The sequence below is a fragment of the Mandrillus leucophaeus genome, unplaced genomic scaffold, assembly GCF_000951045.1.
Source record: "Mandrillus leucophaeus isolate KB7577 unplaced genomic scaffold, Mleu.le_1.0 Scaffold401, whole genome shotgun sequence".
NCBI lineage: Eukaryota > Metazoa > Chordata > Mammalia > Primates > Cercopithecidae > Mandrillus > Mandrillus leucophaeus.
In genome coordinates, this window is record NW_012104266.1 from 736,798 (window position 1) to 756,197 (window position 19,400).

The 19,400-nt window shown below is 36.8% G+C and overlaps 1 protein-coding gene across 2 annotated transcripts in view; it reads right to left on the bottom strand.

The window, feature by feature from the left end:
• TEX11 (testis expressed 11) overlaps nt 1-19,400 on the bottom strand; it is a 360,505-nt gene that overhangs the window by 89,826 nt on the left and 251,279 nt on the right. For both annotated transcript variants that reach the window (XM_011992031.1, XM_011992030.1), the window contains 2 exons: nt 16,035-16,137; nt 2,121-2,245 (listed from right to left, as the gene is read on the bottom strand). In XM_011992031.1, coding sequence (XP_011847421.1) covers nt 2,121-2,245; nt 16,035-16,137 — 228 coding nt within the window. The remainder of the gene's footprint in view (nt 1-2,120; nt 2,246-16,034; nt 16,138-19,400) is intronic.

Here is a 19,400-nt window from a genome sequence, read left to right on the forward strand (position 1 = left end):
CTGGTGTGCGAGTAGAGGTGGTAGTAGGAATCTGTGGAAGTTCTCTTCCTGACTGCTTCAGTTTTCAGAACCTAGAATATCCACATTTTCTCTTGGAAGGTGGGGGAATGAATTTTGTAAAGGGATTTAAAGATAAGGTAGCTTATTTTAAAAGAAGAGAAAGCAATGTTTTGCCTGCTTCATACCCCACTCTCACTCCCTTGTCTAGACTCTCATTATTTTAAAACTGGATTATTATCACCGTCTCCCATTCTGTCCTACGTATAATTTCTCCCCATTCATTTCCCCATGCACAACCCAAATTATTTTCCTAAAGCACTACTTTTACACAAATTACCATCAATATTTTCTTATTGTTTAGAGAATAAAATGTATATATCATCTTGTCACAGCTACTTCTTCTACATTATCTCATATTCCTCCCCTATAGTATCAACATAATAATAAAAGTCATGGCGGGCGCAGTGGCTCACACCTGTAATCCCAGCACTTTGGGAGGCTGAGGTGGGCAGATCACTTAAGGCCAGGAGTTCCAGACCAGCCTGGGCAACATGGTGAAACCTTGCCTCTACTAAAAATACAAAAATCAGCCAGGTGTGGCTGGCGCACACCTGTAATCCCAGTTACTTGGGAGGCTGAGGCACAAAAATCGCTTGACCCTGGGGAGCAGAGGCTACAGTGAGCTGAGATTACGCCACTGCACTCCAGCCTGGGTGACAGAGCGAGACTTTGTCCAAAAAAAAAAAAAAAAAAGCCACTATTACATCAGGTAAAACATCTGGAATGGTGGAAACATAAGCCCTCCATCACTTTAACCAAACACTGTGTCTCTCAAACCAATTACATTCCTTTCTCCATGTCTTGTTTATACCATCCCTTCCTTTAAAAAACATTCTTACTTACGTAAATGCCACCCTTTCCAAAACCCAACTTAAGGTTTCCTTCCACTGTAGAGACTTCCCAAATCAATTCTGGTTCTCAGTGCTCTCTTCCTACTCTGAATTTTGGTAACTTTTAACATATACATTAGCTATTTGGTCTTTATTCTATATACTTACATAGAATTCTATATTCTGTAAACTTACTTTCCTAATGCATGGCTTGTCTGTTCAAATTGACTTGTGAGATCCTGGAGGAACATATTTCTAGCATCTAGCCCAATATCTTGCCCAAAGTAGTTGCTAAATACAGTTTGAATGATACGTATTTTGATGTCAATGAGTAGGGTAATAGAACTCCTGAAGGAAGAAAAGTATTTGGCAGATGCAGATATGGAATGTATTTGTGCAGAATGGGGAAGAAGATGAAAGAGAGGAAACCCAAAGGCAATTATCTTTTTAAAGGAAGGTTTATAAATATACATTTGATGTAGAAAGCCGAAGAGAGCTGCTGGAAGAATTATGGAACTGTAGTTCTGATCAGGAAGATGGTTTTCCTATTTAAAGTAGTTTTAAAAAGAAGATAAACTTAACAGTTTATAAATTACATTTTCAGCCATCTTAATCAATCTTCGTAACAATCCTGGAGATAGGTATTATCTTTATTTTGCAAAGGATGAAATTAAGACTTGAAGAAGTTAAGCACATATTAAATGGCAGAGCCAGTATTCAAACCTAGTCTAAGAGCTCCACAGATGCTACTATGCTTTTCCTAATTCAATATATTAATAAAACCAGAATTCTGTAAGTAACAAACAGGGATACAATTATTTATTACTTCTAAACTAACATTGTTTTGTGGTTATGAACTCAAAGGATTCACAGAAATTTAAACCATTTTGTTTAAATTGATGAGAAAGATAAGTTTCTATATAGATAGCTATTTATTGACATGGTATGGCATTTTGAATTTGGAGTTTCTTTTAAAAATTAATGTTTTGCTATGTTTATTTTTATGTTGTTTTGAGCACAACTCTGTTACCTCACTGTTTCATTTACTTTAGTCTGCATTATAGCGAAATGAGAAGAAATAAAGCAGTTCTGCAACCAAGTCTGGCCTGAAAGTATGAGGCAAAACAAATGGTAAAGGTCTCTCCTGTGTCTAACTAATAATGATTCTATTAATTGTCTTTCAAAAAGGAAAAGGGATAAAAATCGAGTAGATGAATACATATGAATTACCTCTAGAGCAAACTGGGCAGCTAAACTTAGAAGCATGGTAGGTGAACCTCTCTCTGCAACTAGATCATTATCTTCGGACTCTTCATCTGTTAATACATTCTCTAAAGTAATTATTGCCTGCAAAGCTGAAAAACAAGAAAACAATTAAAAAATGATATACTCTAATCAAAGAAATTACATATCTATGGTTAATTATGCCACAATGAATTTGGAACTTATTTTAAGAACATTAATATCTTTAAAATATTAGTATTCTTAAAGTAATGTGAGTTGCTAAACTTTCAAGGAGGACTCGAACACCAGAAAAATGCCCAATTGGGCAACTGCACTTCTGTGAATTTATCTTATGGATATATTTGCAAAATTAAACAAATATACATAAAGATGTTCATCCAGCATTGTTTGTAAGAGTAAAATATGAAATCAGCCTAAATTCCATCATAATGAATGGGCTAAACACACTTTGGTACATCCATAATTTGAAATATAATACAAAATAAAATAAAAAATTGAGTAGCTGTGTGTTGTATTCCATTATATTCTTAAAGGTGGAATACGACAAGTTAAATGTGTGTACTATAGACAAATAAATATTTGTTCAAATTAATAAGCAAAAAGGGAGATAAATGTAATCATAAAAATTCAATTAATCCAAAATAAAGCAGAAAAAAGGAAAAAGAACAAATGGGACAAACAGAAGATAATTAATAAGATGCTAAATTTAAATCTAAGTGTATCAATAACTATGCTAAATATAAATGACCAAATGACCAATTAAAAGGCAGAGATAGTAAGACTGAAAACAAAACAAAACACAACTTTTAAATATATGCCCCCTACAAGAAATACACTTGAAATATAAAAACAAAATTGATTGAAAGAAGAGGATGGGATAATATACACTAAAGTGAAGGTAATCAAAAGAAAGTTGGAGTGGCTATATTAATATCAGATAAAGCGAATTTCAGAGCAAAGAATATTATTGGCAATAAAAGGTTATTTCAAGACAATAAAGGAATCAGTTTATCATGAGGACATAACTCTAGATGCTTATGCACCCAATAAAATTTCAAAATATAAGAAGCAAAAGCTGGTAGAACTGCAAGAAGAAATGAACAAATCCACAGTTATAGTCAAAGATTTCAATATCCTCTCTCAATAACTGATAGCACAGAAAATCAGCAAGGATTCAGTACACTTAACACTAAATCAACTTGATGTGACTAACATTTATAACACTCAACCCGACACCAGCAAAATGTACATTCCTCTCAAGCGCACATGAAATATTTACCAAGAAAAACAATATTCTGGGCCCTAGAACAAGTCTCAATATATTTAAAAGGATTAAAGTCATACAAAGTATAATCTTTGACTACAATGAAATGAAATTAAAAATCAACAGAAGAATGTTCTCTGGAAAATCTGCAAATATTTGGAAAATAAGTAACACATCTAACTAATCCACAAGTTTAAAAAGGAATCAAAAGTTAAATTGGAAAGTATTTTGAACTGAATTAAAATGAAAACATCACATATCAAAATTTGTGTATCGTCACTAAAGCAGTAATTAGATGATAATTTGTAGCATTAACTGTCCAGATAGACCAGAATAAAGGTCTTAAATCAATGACCTCAGTGTTCACTTTTGGAAATAGGAAAAAGAAGAGCAAATGGAACTCAAAGAAAGCAGAAGAAAGGATATGATAAAGATAAGAATGTAAATAAATTAAATAGAAATCAGATAAAAACAATAGAGGCCAAGGTAGGAGAATCGTTTGAGCCCTGGAGTTTGAGACCAGCCTGGGCAACATGGTGAGACCCTCTCTCTACAAAAAAATTTAAAAATGAGCTAGGTGTAGTGGCATGCACCTGTGGTCCCAGCTACTCGGGAGGATGAGGCAGGAGGATAAACTGAGCCTGGGAGGCCAAGGCTGTAGTGAGTTGTGTTTGTTTTTTTTGAGACTCTATCAAAAAAAGAAACAAAACCAACAACAACAACAAAAAACTGATAGAGAAAAATTAGTAAAACCAAAAGCTGGGTTCTTTGAGAAGATCAATAAAATTTACCTTCTACATTGATTGATCCTCTAGTTACACTGACCAGGAAGAAAAATACAGAAGACATAAATTTCAAATATCAGGAATAAGAAAGGTGACACCACTGTAAGTTTTACATATGTTAAAAGGATAATATGGGGGATATTATGAACAACTTTAGGCCCATAATTTCAACAACTTAGATGAAACAAATTTTTGAAAGACACAAACCACCAAAGCTAAATCAATAAATAATAGATAACTTGAATAGCCCTGTATCTATTAAATACATTTAATGTATAATTAAAAACCTTTCCATAAAGAAAACTCCAGTCCCAGATGGCTTCACTGGTGAAATCTACCAAAAACATTTGAGGAAGAAATAATATCAATTCAACACAAACTCTTTCAGAAAACTGAAAAGGAGAATATACTTCCCAATTCATCCTATGAAGTCAGTATTACTCTGATAGCAAAACAAAAATCATTACAGGAATATAAAACTACAGACCATTTTCATTCATGAACATAGATACACATATTCTAAACAAACCATTAGCAAATCAAATTATATAAAAAGGAGTATACATCATGATCAAGTGGGGCTTGTTCCAGAAATACAGCATTGGTTTGACATTTGAAAATCAATTAATATAACTGACTATATTAACAAATTTTTTAAAAATTGATCATTTCAACAGATACAGAAAACCATACAACCAAATTCAACATCCATTCCTTACCCCTCCCACCACCAAATGGAACTCCCTCAACCTGATAAAGGATATCTGTGAAAAACCTACAGCTAACATATTTACTGGTGGAAGACTCAATGCTTTCCCCCTAAAATCAGGAAAAAGATAAGGATGTCCATTCTCATCAGTTTTATTCAAATTTTACTGGAGAATCTAACAAGAGCAACAAAGCAAGAAAAATATAAATTGCACCCAGATTGAAAAATAAGTGAAATTATCTTTACCCACAGGCAACATTATTGTCTATTTAGAAAATCTGATGGGGCTGGTGCAGTAGCTCATGCCTGCAATCCCAGCACTTTGGGAGGCCGAGGTGGGAGGGTTCCTTGAGGCCAGGAGTTCGAGACCAGCCTGGCCAACGTGATGAAACCCCATTTCTACTAAAAATACAAAAATTAGCCAGGCGTGGTGGTGCATGCCTGTAATCCCAGTTTCTTGGGAGGCTGAGGTACAAGAATCACTTGAACCCAGGAGGTGGAGATTCCAGTGAGCCGAGATCGCGCCACCGCACTCCAGCCTGGGCGACAGAACAGGTCTCGAAACAGAACAGGTCTCAAAAACAAACAAACAAAACAAAACAAAAATAAAATAAAATCTGATGGAATCTACAGGGAAGGTACTGTACTGCAACTAAGAAGTGAGTTTACCAAAGTTGTAGGATATAAGATCAATATACAAGAAATCATTTGTATTTCTACATATCACCAATAAGCAATCGGAAACCAAAATTTTTTAAAAATGCCATTTAAGATAGCATAAAATATAGTGTACTTAGGGATAAATCTGACAAAAGATGCACAAGACAGGTACAATGAAAAGTAGAAAACATTGCTGAGAGAAATTAAAGACCTAAATAAATGGAGGTATGTAAGTTACTCATGGTTTGGAAGACTCAGCAACGTCATTAAGATGTCAGTTATCCCCAAAGCTGATCTATAGATTCAATGTAATCCCAATCAAAATTCATTTATGCAAAACTTAAAATAATGATTCCAAAATTCATATAGATATACAAAGGCCTTGGAATTGTTTTGGCTATCCAAAACAATTAGAAAAGAGAACAAAGTTGGAGTTCAAATTTATTACATAGCTACACTAATAAAAACAGTATGGGAATAGTGTAAGGATAGACCTATTAAAGTTGACTTCAAATTTATTACATAGTTACACTAATAAAGACAGTATGGGAATAGTGTAAGGATGGATCTATTAAAGTTGACTTCAAATTTATTACATAGTTACACTAATAAAGACAGTATGGGAATAGTGTAAGGATGGATGAATAGAAGAACGGAATGGAATAGAGTCCAGAAAGAGATCCACACATATATGACAACTAATTTCTGATAAAGGCACAAAGGCAATTTAATCGAGAAAGAATAGTTTGTTAAACAAATGATGCTGGAACAATTGGATAGTTGTGTGCAAAAAAAAAAAAAAAATTTCAATCCATACCTTGAGCCAAATACAAAAATTAACTAAAAATGGTTCATAGACATAAATGTAAATCTAAAATTGTAAAATTTCTTGAAGAAAACATGAGATATTTTCTGTCACTTTGCACTAGGTAAAGATTTCTCAAATACAATGGCAAAAGCACAATTTATAAAAGAAGAAAAATAAATAGGACTATGTCAAAATTTAAAACTTCTGTTCATGAAAGATAGTGTTAACAAAAAGAAAAAATCTGCAAAATACATGTCTGATAAAGAGCTTGTGTCCACTAAACATCAACAAGATGGCGGAATAGGACTTTCCAGCGCTCATTCCCCACAAGAACATCAATTTGAACAACTATCCACACATGGAAATACCTCCACAAGAGCTAAGGAAACTAGGTGAGAGATTTCAGCAGCTGGCTGTGGCACAGAAATAGAAAAGATGCATTGAAGAGTGTAGAAACAGCAGCTTTTTAATACCCATGTCACCCCTCCCCCAACCCCAGGCCATAAAGCATGAAGACAGATACCCTCCACTTAGGGGAAGAAGAGGAAAGTGAGTACTGGAATTTACCTCAGACCACAACAATGGGCTGGCGGCAGTAAAACTCATCACTGGGCAGGCTCCCATGGCCCCGGACTCCAGGTCATATCCTGCAGACCCAGCTCCAGACCTGCCCGAAGGACTTGGTCTCTAGGACTGCCACATCACCAGGCCAACCCCAGCAGATTCAGGCTCCAGACTGGCCCCAGTGCTGGACCAGACCCATTATCCCCAGGCTTTGGACCTGTCCCAGTGCCATAGCAGTCCTAACAGACTCAGGCTTTAGTCGCAGCCTCCATCCCTAGGACGAGGCTGACATCAGTAGTTCCAGGCACCAGATTGCTGCCATTAGGAAGCTGGATCCCCCATAGCCCCAGGCTTCAGGTCTGCCTCAGCACTAGGCCAGCCCCACAGCCCTAGTCATCAGGTCAGCACCCATGGACTCAGCCTCTAGGCTGGTCCTTGTAGATATAGGACCCAGGCCTACTCAGTGCCAGGCCAGCCCCTGCAGTCCCCAGGATCCAGGCATACTCCAGGTTTTCAGACCACCTCAGAGCTAGGTCAGCCCACACAGCCTAGGCTGCAGGCCTGCCCCAATACCAGGTCTGTACCACTGGCCACAGGTACGGAGCTGGCACTCATGAACACAGTCTTCACGCCTGCTTGTGTCACTCCACACTCCAGTGGAGCCAGGGTCCAAGTCTGCTCCAGCAGACCAAGGGTCCAAGCCAATTCAAATATACCCTAGGGCTGGGCTGTTCCCCATGGATCAAGGCTTCAGCACTTCCCCTATGCAGCCAGGTTCCAGGACAGCTCCCGCAGCTCCAGGACCCAGGTCAGATCTCACAGACCTAGCCTCCAGGCTAGCACACACACACCCATCCTCCAGGTTGAACCCCACAGACCCAGGCCCCAGGCAGATCCACACAGCCTCACACTCTAGGCCAGCCAGTGTGTCTCCAAATAGCAATTTAGTACCCACAATCCCAGGTTTCAGGCCAGTCCTTATGGCCCGAGGCTCCACATCTGCCCCAAAACCAGGCCAGCTCCAGGCTCTAGGACTGTCTCAGTGGCCCAAAGTTCCAGTAGACCCAGGGTTCAGGCCTGCTGCAGTAGGCCAAGGGTCTAGGACCACCCCAGTAGACCCAGGTGCCAGGCTAGCCCCCATGGACTGAGGCTCCAAAACCACTCCTACAAACCGAGGTTCCAGGCCAGCACCCATTGACCTAGGACTGAGGCCTGCCCTAGTCCTCAGGCTTGAGGCCCACCCCAGTGCCAGGCCAACCCCTACAGACTCAGGCTCCAAGCCTAACCCAGGGGACCCAGGCACAAGGGCCATTCCAGTACCTGGCTGGCTCTTGCAGATTCAGGCTCAAGGCCCACTTTAGTGTTTGGTCAGCCAATGGGGACCTAAACTTCAGGCCAGCCCCACTGGATACAGGCTCCAAACCCAATCCTTCAGACCCAATCAAGAAGTCCACCTCAGTAGATATAGGCTCCAGATCCAACCCCGTGGACCTAGGCATCCAGGCCCACCTGGCTGCTAATCTATGAACAAGGCCAGGCTGCCAAAAGACTCCAGGAGTCAGCCCACCTGTGAACCATGCAAAACAGCCTACCCATAGTTCCTTGATAGGCCAATAAAGTGCCTTCCCAGACTAAAGAGCTGTTGCACAGCAGAAGAAACCATCATCAGAATGAACAAATAAACTATAGAATGGGAGAAAATTTTTACAATCTATCCATCTGACAAAAGCCTAATATCCAGCATCTACAAGGAACTTAAACAAATTAAAAAAAAAAAGAAGGCTGGGCGTGGTAGCTCACACCTGTAATCCCAGCACTTTGGGAGGCCGAGGCAGGCGGATCACGAGGTCAGGAGATTGAGACCATCCTGGCTAACACGGTGAAACCCCATCTCTACTAAAAATACAAAAAATTAGCTGAATGTGGTGGCAGGCACCTATAAGTTCCAGTTACTCAGGAGGCTGAGGCAGGAGAATGGCGTAAATCCAGGAGGCAGAGGTTGCAATGAGCCAAGACCATGCCACTGCACTCCAGCCTCGGCGACAGAGCAAGACTCCATCTCAAAAAAAAAAAAAAAAAAAAAAGGAAACCCACTAAAAAGTGGACAAAGGACATGAACAGACACTTCTCAAAAGAAGACATACACGTGGCCAACAAACATGAAAAAAAGCTCAACATCACTGATAATTAGGGAAATGCAAATCAAAACCACAATGAGATACCATTTCACGCCAGTCAGAATGACTACTATTAAACAGTCAAAAAACAACAGATGCTGGCAAGGTTGTGTGTGGAGAAAAAGGAATGCTTTTACAATGTTGGTGGGAATGTAAATTAGTACTTCAACCATTGTGGAAGACAGTATGGTGATAGCAACAAAAGGGCAAATACCTGAATTATAGGAGTTCAAGAAGGAGAAGAGAGATATGAAGGGCTGGAAAACACATTTCAATCAATAGCAACAGAAAACTTTCCAAACCTGGGGAAAGATAAATATACAGGTACAGGAAGGTCATAGGTCTCCAATAAAATTCAATCCAAACAAGACAACACCAAGACATATTATACCGTCAAAAATCAACATAAAAGAGAGGATCCTGAAAGTAGCAATAGAAAAGCAGCATATCACATATAAAGGAGTTCCAATAAAGCTAGCAGTGCTCTTCACAGCAGAAACATAGGCCATAAAAGAGTGGGAAGATATATTCAAAGTGCCAATTAATACTTTACCCAGTAAAGCTATCCTTCAGAAATGAAGGAGAGAGAAAGGCTTACCAGACAAACAAAAGCTGAGGGAGTTCATTGCCACCCAGACTTGTCTTACTAGAAACTAACAGTTAGTTTTTTTGAAAAGATAAACAAAATCACCAGGTATGGTGGTTCACGCCTGTAATCCCAGCACTTTGGGAGGCTGAGGTGGGGGATCACTTGAGGTCAGAATTTTGAGACCAGCCTGGCCAATGTAGTGAAACTCCATCTCTATTAAAAATGCAAAAATTAGCCAGGCATGGTGGCATGTACCTGTAGTCCCAGCTACTCAGGAGGCTGAGGCAGGAGAACTGCTTGAACCCGGGAGGTGGAGGTTGCAGTGAGCTGAGATGGCACCACTGCATTCCAGCCTGGGGGACAGAGTGACTGTCTTAAAAAACAAAATAATAATAATAATAATAATAATAAAATTAAAAAATAAATAAAATTGACAAACTTTTATTTAGACTAAGAAAAAAGATAAGGCACAAATAAAACAAGGAATGAAAGAGAAGATGTTACAGCTGATACCACAGAAATATAAAAAATCATGAGACTACTATGAACAATTATACACCAAGAAATTGGATAATCTAGAAGAAAGAGATACATTCCTAGACATATAAAACCCAGACTGAATCATAAAATAGAAAAATGTGAACAAATAATGAATAAAGAGATTAAATGAATAACAAAAAAGCTTCTATGTAAGAAAAGCTCAGGTTCTGATGGCATCACTGCTCTTACCAAACGTTTAAAGAACTAATACCAATCCTTCCCAAATTCTTCCAAAAAATGTAAATCATTTCACAAAATTCAACATCATTTCATGATTTAAAAAAATTCAACAAATTAGGTACATAAGGAATGTACCTTAACAGAATAAAGGTCATATATGACCAATGGACAAATAACATCATACTCAGTGGTGAAAAGTTGGGAGCATTTCCTCTAAAATAAGGAAGAAGACATAGATGCCCACTCTCACTACTTCTATTCAACATACTACTGGAAGCCCTAGTCAGAGTAATTAGGCATGAGAAAAATACAACGCATCTAAGTTGGAAAGGAAGATGTTAAATTGTCTGCTTGTAAATAACATGATCTTATATATAGAAAGCCTTACAGATGCAATGAAAAAAAATTTAGAACCAATAAGTGAATTCAATTAAGTAGCAAGATAGAAAATCAACATACACAAAGTAGTAGCATTTCTACATACTAACAACAAACTATCTGAAAAAAATATCAAGAACATGATTCCATTTACAATAGCTACAAAAATATTTGGAAGCAAATTTAATGTTGAAGTGAAAGACATGTACACTAAAAACTATAAAACACTGATGAAAGAAAGTGAAGAAAACACAAAGAAATGGAAAGATATCCCATGTTCACAGATTGGAAAAATATCGTTAAATGTCCATACTACCCAAGGCAATCTACAGATTCAATGCAATCCCTATTAAAATTCCAATGACATTTTTCCCAGAAATTAATAAAAAAAAATACTGAAGTTTCCATGGAAGCAAAAAGACCCTGACTAGCTAAAGCAATCTTGAGCAAAAATAACAAAGCTGAAGGCATCATACTACCTGAAGTCAAAATAAACTACAAAGCTATACTAATCAAAACAGCATGGTATTGGCCAAAAAACAGATACATAGGCCAATGGAAGGAAATAGAGGGCCCAGAAATGAATCTGCACATTTACAGTCAATTGGTTTTCAATAAAGGTGTCAAGAACACACAATATGAAAAGGACAGTTTCTTCAACAAATAGTGTTGGTAAAACTGGATACCCACATGCAGAATAATAAAATTTGACCCTTTTCTCACAATATATGAAAAAGCTATTAAAAATAGATTAAAGATTTAAACATAAGACATGAAACGGTAGAACTATTAGAAGAAAACATAGGGGAAAAGCTCCATGACATTGGTAAACGTGAAAGTAGACACATGGGATTACATCAAACTAAAAAGCTTCTACACAGCAAAAGAAACTGTCAACAAAGTGAAGACACAATGTATGGAATGGGAGAATATATTTACAAACCAGACATTTGCGAAGGGGTTAACATCCAAAAATATATGAAACTCAAACAATTCAATAGGAAGGAAACAATAACCTGATTTTAAAATGGGTAAATGACCTGAATAGACATTTCTCAAAAGGAGATGAGCAAGTGGTCCACAAGTATATGAAAAAATGTCTAACATCACTAATCAACAGAGAAATGCAAATTAAAACCACAATGATAACATCACCCCAAATCTGCTAGAATGGCTGTGATAAAAAAGACAAAAGACAACAAGTGTTGGCAAGGATGTGGAGAATAGGGAACCCTTGCATATTGTAGGTGGGAATGTAAATTAGTATAGCCATCATGGAAAGCAGTATGGAGGTTCCTCAAAAAATTAAAATAGAACTACCATATGATCCAACAGTCCCACTACATGGTAGAATATCCAAAAAAAAAGTGAAATCCATATGTCAAAGAGATATCTACACTCCCATATTCACTGCAGCATTATTCACAATAGCCACGCTATGGAATCAACTTAACTCTTCATCAGTAGAAAACGTATAAAGAAAATGTGGTGTGTATATACACACAATGGAATACTATTCAGCCTCAATAAAAGGAAGAAATCCTGTCATTTATGAAAAAAAAGTATGGACTTTGAAGACATTATATTAAGTGAAATAAGCCAGGCACAAAAAAAATAAATACCACATGATCTCATATGTGAAATCTAAAAAAGCTGACCTCATAGAAGCAGAGTAGAATGGTCATAGAAGCAAAGTAGAATGGTGGTTACTGGGACTAAGGCGTCAGGGAGATTAGGGAGATGGTGAAAGAATACAGAATTTCAGTTGAGTAGAAGGAACAAGTTCAAGAGATCTATTGTACAACATGGTGACTATAGATCATAACAATGTATTCTATTCTTAAAAATCACTGAGAGTTTAAGTGTTCTCACCACAAAAAAATGCTAAGTATGTGAGGTAGGGTTGGGTGTGATGGCTCACGCCTGTAATCCTAGCACTTTGGGAGGCTGAAGCAGGAGGATTGCTTGAGCCCAGGAGTTTGAGGCCAGCCTGGGCAACATAGTGAGACTCCATCTGTACAGAAAACAAAAAAAGATGAGGTGGAGGATCCACCTGAGCCTTGGAGGTCAAGGCTGCAATGAGCCGTGATCATTCCATTGCACTTCCACTTGGGTGACAGAGTAAGATCTTGCCTCAAAAAAAAAAAAAAACAAAAAAAAGGATATGAGGTAATGTATATGTTAATTAGCTTGATTTAGCCATTCCACAATGTATACATATCTTTAAAACACCATGTTGTTCATGATCAATATATATAATTTTTATTTGCCAATTAAAAAATAAGTTTTTAAAAAAGACAACTTGTATCCAGAATATATAAAGAACTGACAAAAATCAATAATAATAAAACAAAGTACCCTATCTTAAACTGGGAAAAAGATTTGTACAAACACTCCACCAAAAAAGATACTTGGATATAAAATATTAAACATTAGGGAAATGCTAATGCCACAGCAAAACACTACTACTCACTATCAGAATAGCTAAATTTTTGTTCTTTTTTATTTTTTTAAGTTCTAGGATACATGTGCAGAAAGTGCAGTTTTATTACATAGGCATACATGTGCCATGGTGGTTTGCTGCACCTGTCAACCCATCACCTAGGTTTTAAGCCCCATATGCATTAACTATTTGTCCTGATGTTCTCCCTCCCCTCCCCACCCCCAACAGGCCCCACTGTGTGTTGTTCCCCTTCCTGTGTCCATGTGCTCTCATTGTTCATCTCCCACTTATAAGTGAGAACATGTGGTGTTTGGTTTTCAGTTCCTGCATTAGTTTGCTGAGGTTGATGGCTTCCAGCTTCATCCATGTCCCTGCAAAAGACATGATCTTATTCCTTTTCATGGCTGCATAGTATTCCATGGTGTGTATGTACCACATTTTCTTTATCCAATCTATCACTGATGGGCATTTGGGTTGGTTCTATGTCTTTGCTATTGTGAATAGTGCTGCAATGAACATACGTGTGCATGTATCTTTATAATAGAATGATTTATATTCCTTTGAGTATATACCCAGTAATGGGATTGCTGGGTCAAATAGTATTTCTGGTTTTAAATCCTTGAAGAATCACCATGCTGTCTTCCACAATGATTGAACAATTTACATTCCCACCAACAGTGTAAAAGCATTCCTATTTCTCTACAGCCTCACCAGCATCTGTTGTTTCTTGACTTTTTAATAATCTCCCAGAATGGCTAAATTTTTTTAAGTGGACAATTTCAAGTGCTGATGAGGATGCAGATCAGCTAGAACTCTTAACCATAGCTGGTTCACATGTGAAATTGTATAATTGCTTTAGAAAACAGTTTTGCAGTTTCTAATAAAGTTAAACATATATTTACCATATAAGTCCACAATCCCACTCCTAGATATTTACCCTACAGAAGTAAAATATTATCATCAAATTAACTGAGCGTGGTGGTGCACAACTGTAGTGCCAGCTACTCAGGAGGCGGAGGCAGGAGAATCGCTTGAACCTGGGAGGTGGAGATTGCAATGAGCTGAGATCACGCCACTGCACTCCAGCCTGGGTGACAGAGCGAGACCCCATCTCAAAAAAACAATATTATTATCACACAAAAAAATGTAAAGAGATGTTTTATAGCACCTTTATTCACAATTGTCAAAACTGAAAACTTTGAACTTGTCTCAGAGGTGAAAAAATAACCCCAAAAACCATTCAAATATCCTTCAACTGGTGAATGAATTTTTCCATACTGTGGTATTTCCATACTATGGAATGCCACATAGCAATAAAAAAGAACAAACTGTGGATAAACACAATATGGGTGAGTTTCAAATGCATTAAGCTAAGTGAAAGAAGCTCAAAAAGATTCATACTATATGATTTCATTTATATGACATTCTGGAAAAGACAAAACTAGAGATAGAAGAGATCACTGATTTCCAGGGCTGAAAGTGGTAAGAAGGAGTAACAGTAAGGGGGCCTGAGGTATTTTTTTTCTACATTGTGGTGGTACTTACATGACTGTATGCGCTTATCACAACTCATAATTTTTAACCTGTATAAACCTCATACGACCATACACTAGCAAGAATAAATTTATTACATGTGTCTTCAATATACATGACTTTTAAAAAATGGTCACAGACAACCGAAGAAGAAATAAAAGGGTTGATCTGATGTTGTATTTAAAAAGTAAAATAATTTTTTAAAAATAATGTTAAAACAAAAGATTTAACAGGAAATTTACTAATATTTTTGCCATTTTTACTGGCAAAAAGCTTCAAGTTATTTTATCCTTAAACATAGTATATCAAGTAAAACAAATGCCTAAAAGTCTCTAATGAAAACTTTGATGATGAACATGACAGCAATATTAACCTCTAATTTACTATTCCTTAATTATTATACAGGTATACTTTACTATTTTGGAACATTTATTTTTTAATGTAAAATAAATGATCTTTTTTCTTATGGAGTGAATAATAGAGTCCCTTGCACCTAGTAGGTGTCCATAAACAGTTGCTTAATTGGATTCGTATACATTTTGTTTGGATCCATTAATTTAAGCTTCTTAACTTCTGCCAAACAAATGGCAACCAGTCTGGAGCTCAGACTCCTTCAGGATTAGTTCAGCTACCTGAGGGCTGAAGGCATTAATATCTGAGCAAAGGCATATCTATAACCAATTCAACATATATGTGCCTATGCAGACACACCAGTTAGGAAACTATGCTTAACTTAATGGAAAGGCCTCAACATTAATGGGATGAGGGTCATGTGTGAAATTCCAACACTGTCCACTCTATGGACAGAAACTCCATTTCAAGGTCAAATCTCTCACCAATCACCTTCCAAATAAGTGAAAATAATCAAAAGGTACCCCAACTTTCATTTTTTGAAGACAATTCTTAACTGATATGGATTTTTAGTATAACCTCACCCACACACAGCTTTTTAAATTTAATTTTTGAATAGGTTGGTTTAAATAAAAGTATAAAAAAGTACATAGTGATAAGACTACCCCCCAATTCTTATCTGGTGTTTGCCCAGTTCCTATTCCCTCAATAGGTAACCACTGTTCTTTTACTTTTATATAACCTTCCACAGTTTCTTTTTGCATTATTGTATCATCTTTACACATACATCTTTACATATACAGAATGTATATTCAATTCTATTGTCTTAAAAACAATGTTCTTTTCCCATTGTGGTTGAAGAGGATTACTTATTATTTGTGTTAAGAGCCAAATATAAGTTACAAATAAAATTTATACCTCTTTCAGAGTTGCCCTCTATGACTGCAATCTTGAATATATAAAATTGAGTGAAAACGTTTCTAGGATCATGTCGTTCAGCTTCTGCCACTGCCTCTTTGGCCTGAAAAGAAAAACATTGGGTCCTTTTAATAAAATCTATAAGGAAGGATTTACCATATTTTACCAATATCATTAAGGTAGTCAAAATGGCTGAGGGATATTCACAATGAAAATATATGAATCTAAGAAAATATTTGCAGAACTGCTCTTCTAGAATGCTAATGTAACAGTGAGTTATACTTCTGGAAATAGAGTAAGTTAGATATGTCAGACCAACCCTCCTGCTGAAAACAGCCAAAAATGTTGGATGATATATTAATTTTTTCCAGAAAGAATAAAAGAACAACTGTAAATGAATTTACAGTAAAAGATAGTAAAATATTACCAAGTAAAAGAATAGTAAAAGAACTACCAAGTAAAAGATAGTAAAAGAATTACCAAGGCAAAATCTAAGGAAAACTGAGGTCTCAGAGAGGTAAACAGAAAAGTAAAGTCACTTTTATCTGGTAAGCATTTGCAAATGTAACCAAATTTGGTTAACTTCCGTTTTGAGGGACATCACTAGGTCAGGGGAACAGACATCAAGTTCCAAGGGATCACACTCCTAGACTAGGGACAAGCCAAAAGTAAACCCACTCCTACCCACATTCCTAGAAAACTAACTGCAAATAAAATTACCTTAGTGCTGGATAGAAGGCAGCACAATGGGATGCAGGGAAACAATCCATGAGGTGTAATACTAGGAGACTCATGTATTCACTGACCCAAACTACATTATACAGGAAGCTAAAAGACCTAAAGCTGAGAATTTAGTTTAGATAGTTCTCAAACATCTACAGAAGCAAATGTAAATTCTTCTCTGGGGGAAAGCACCTTATCTTAGCCTTCAAAATAATTCCATAAACAATTTTTCAAGAACCATGAGTTGTACACGTTACAAAAATAGCAAAGCACACTCATAAACAAGGTACCATAAACACCAAAAACAAGAGATAGCAGAAGCAGACCCTCAAGATGCAGATACTAGAATTATGAAAAACTGGTTATAAAACATCTATGCTTTCAAAGTCTAAAGAAATACAATGTATGCTCAAAATATATGTATGTGGGTTGATACACAGTGGTACAAATTAATGCAGTTATAGTGGTTGTTTCTAGATGGTATCCATTCTGTCTCATTATTGCCTGTGCCATACAAGTTATTAAATACTTTGCGCATCAGTGAAGTTAGTAGTAGGAAACAGAGACCATAAAATGTGACCTTGGGGATTTGAAACAAAGAAGCTTTTTGAAATGAGAAATCCAATTACCCAAATTAAAACATAATAGACAGGTTTAGCAGCAGATTAGAAACAGGTGAAGAGAAAATTAGTGGGCTGAAAGATAAAACAGAATAAAATAGCCAAAGTGTAGCACAGAGCGATTACAAACATGGAAGACAGTTAAGAAAGGATTCTATACTTTCTAGGATAGCCACTAAAAGATTAGAAGCAGTAAGTAATTTTCACACTAGTAGAAGGGGCAGACTGGGATGAAAAAAAAAACCGAAAACAGTATTTTTAACAAATGGTGCTGGAACAACTAGACATCCACATGTGAAAAAGTAGATCTAGACATAGACCATAAACCTCTCACAAAAATTAACTGAAAATGGATTATAACCTAAATATAAAACCCCAAACTATAAAACTCTTAGAAGATAACATAGAAATTTTAGGTGAACTTGGGTTTGGCAATGACTTTTTAGACACAACACCAAAACCATATCTATGAAAGAAAAAACTGGTAAATTAAACTTCATTAAAATTAAAAACTGGTCTGTGAAAGACATCATTAAGAGAATAATGATAAAAGCCACATATTGGGAAACAATACTTGCAAAACACATATCTAATAAAGGACTGGTATTCAATACGTATGAAGAATTCTTCAAACTCAACAATAAGAAAACAAACAACCCAAGTATAAAATGGGCAAAAGACATGAAGAAACACTTCACTAAATAAAATATACAGATGGCAAATAAGTATATGAAAAGATGCTTAACATCTTACGTCATTAGGGTTTTGCAAATTAAAACAGCAATGAGATACCACCACACATCTATTAGAGTAACTAAAATTCAAAACACTTTAACAACATATAATGCTGGCAAGGATGCGGTACAACAGGAACTCTCATTCATCACTGGTGGGAATGAAAAATGGTATAGCCAACTTGGAAGACAGTTTGGCAGTTTCCCACAAAACTAAACATACTCTTGCCATACAATCCAGCAGTTGCACCTTTGGTATTTATTCAAATGTGTCAAAACTTTATGTCTACACAAAAATCTACATAAAGATATTTATAGTAGCTTTATTCATAACTGCCAAAATTTGGAAGCAACCAAGATGTTCTTCCATAGGCGAGTGTATAAACTAATATATCCAGATAGTGGAATATTATTCAGCACTAAAAAAATGAACTACAAACCCATAAAAGGACATGAAGGAATCTTAAATGCATATTGCTAAGTGAAAGAAACCTATTTGAAAAGGCTACATACTGCGCGATTCCAATTATGTGACATTCTGGAAAAGGCAAAACTATGGAGACAGTAAAAAGATCAGTGGTTGACACTAGTTCAGTGAGAGGGAGGAAGGGATGAATAGGTGAACCACCGGAGGTTGAACTACTCTGTATGGTATTATAATGGTAGACACGTTTTTATACATTCATCAAACCACATACGATGTACAACACAAAGACTAAACTATAATGTAAAATACGGACTTTAGTTAAAAATAACATATCGATATTGGCTTATCAATTGTTAACATATATAGCACACTAGTGCGAGATGTTAATGACAGGGGAAACTGAGTATGTGAAGAATGGTGAGGGAGTATATGAAAACTCTCTGTTTCCTACTCAATTTTTCTGTAAACCTAAAACTGCTGTAACAAGTAAAGTCTATTATTTAGAAACATTGATCCCAAAGAAGGCAAGTGAGGAGAGAAAAAGAAACAGGATAGAAACGACAAATAGAAGCCAGGCATGGTGGTTCATGCCTGTAATCCCAATAGTTTGGGAGGCTCAGGCGGGTGGATCCGCTGAGATCAGGAGTTTGAGACCAGCCTGGCCAACATGGTGAAACCCCATCTCTACTAAAAATATAAAAATTAGCTGGGTGTGGTGGCACACATCTGTAATCCCAGATACTTGGGAGGCTGAGGCATGAGAATCACTTGAACATGGGAGGTGGAGGTTGCAGTGAGCAGAGATTGTACCACTGCACTCCAGCCTGGGCATAGAGTGAGATTCTGTCTCAAAAAGAAAAAA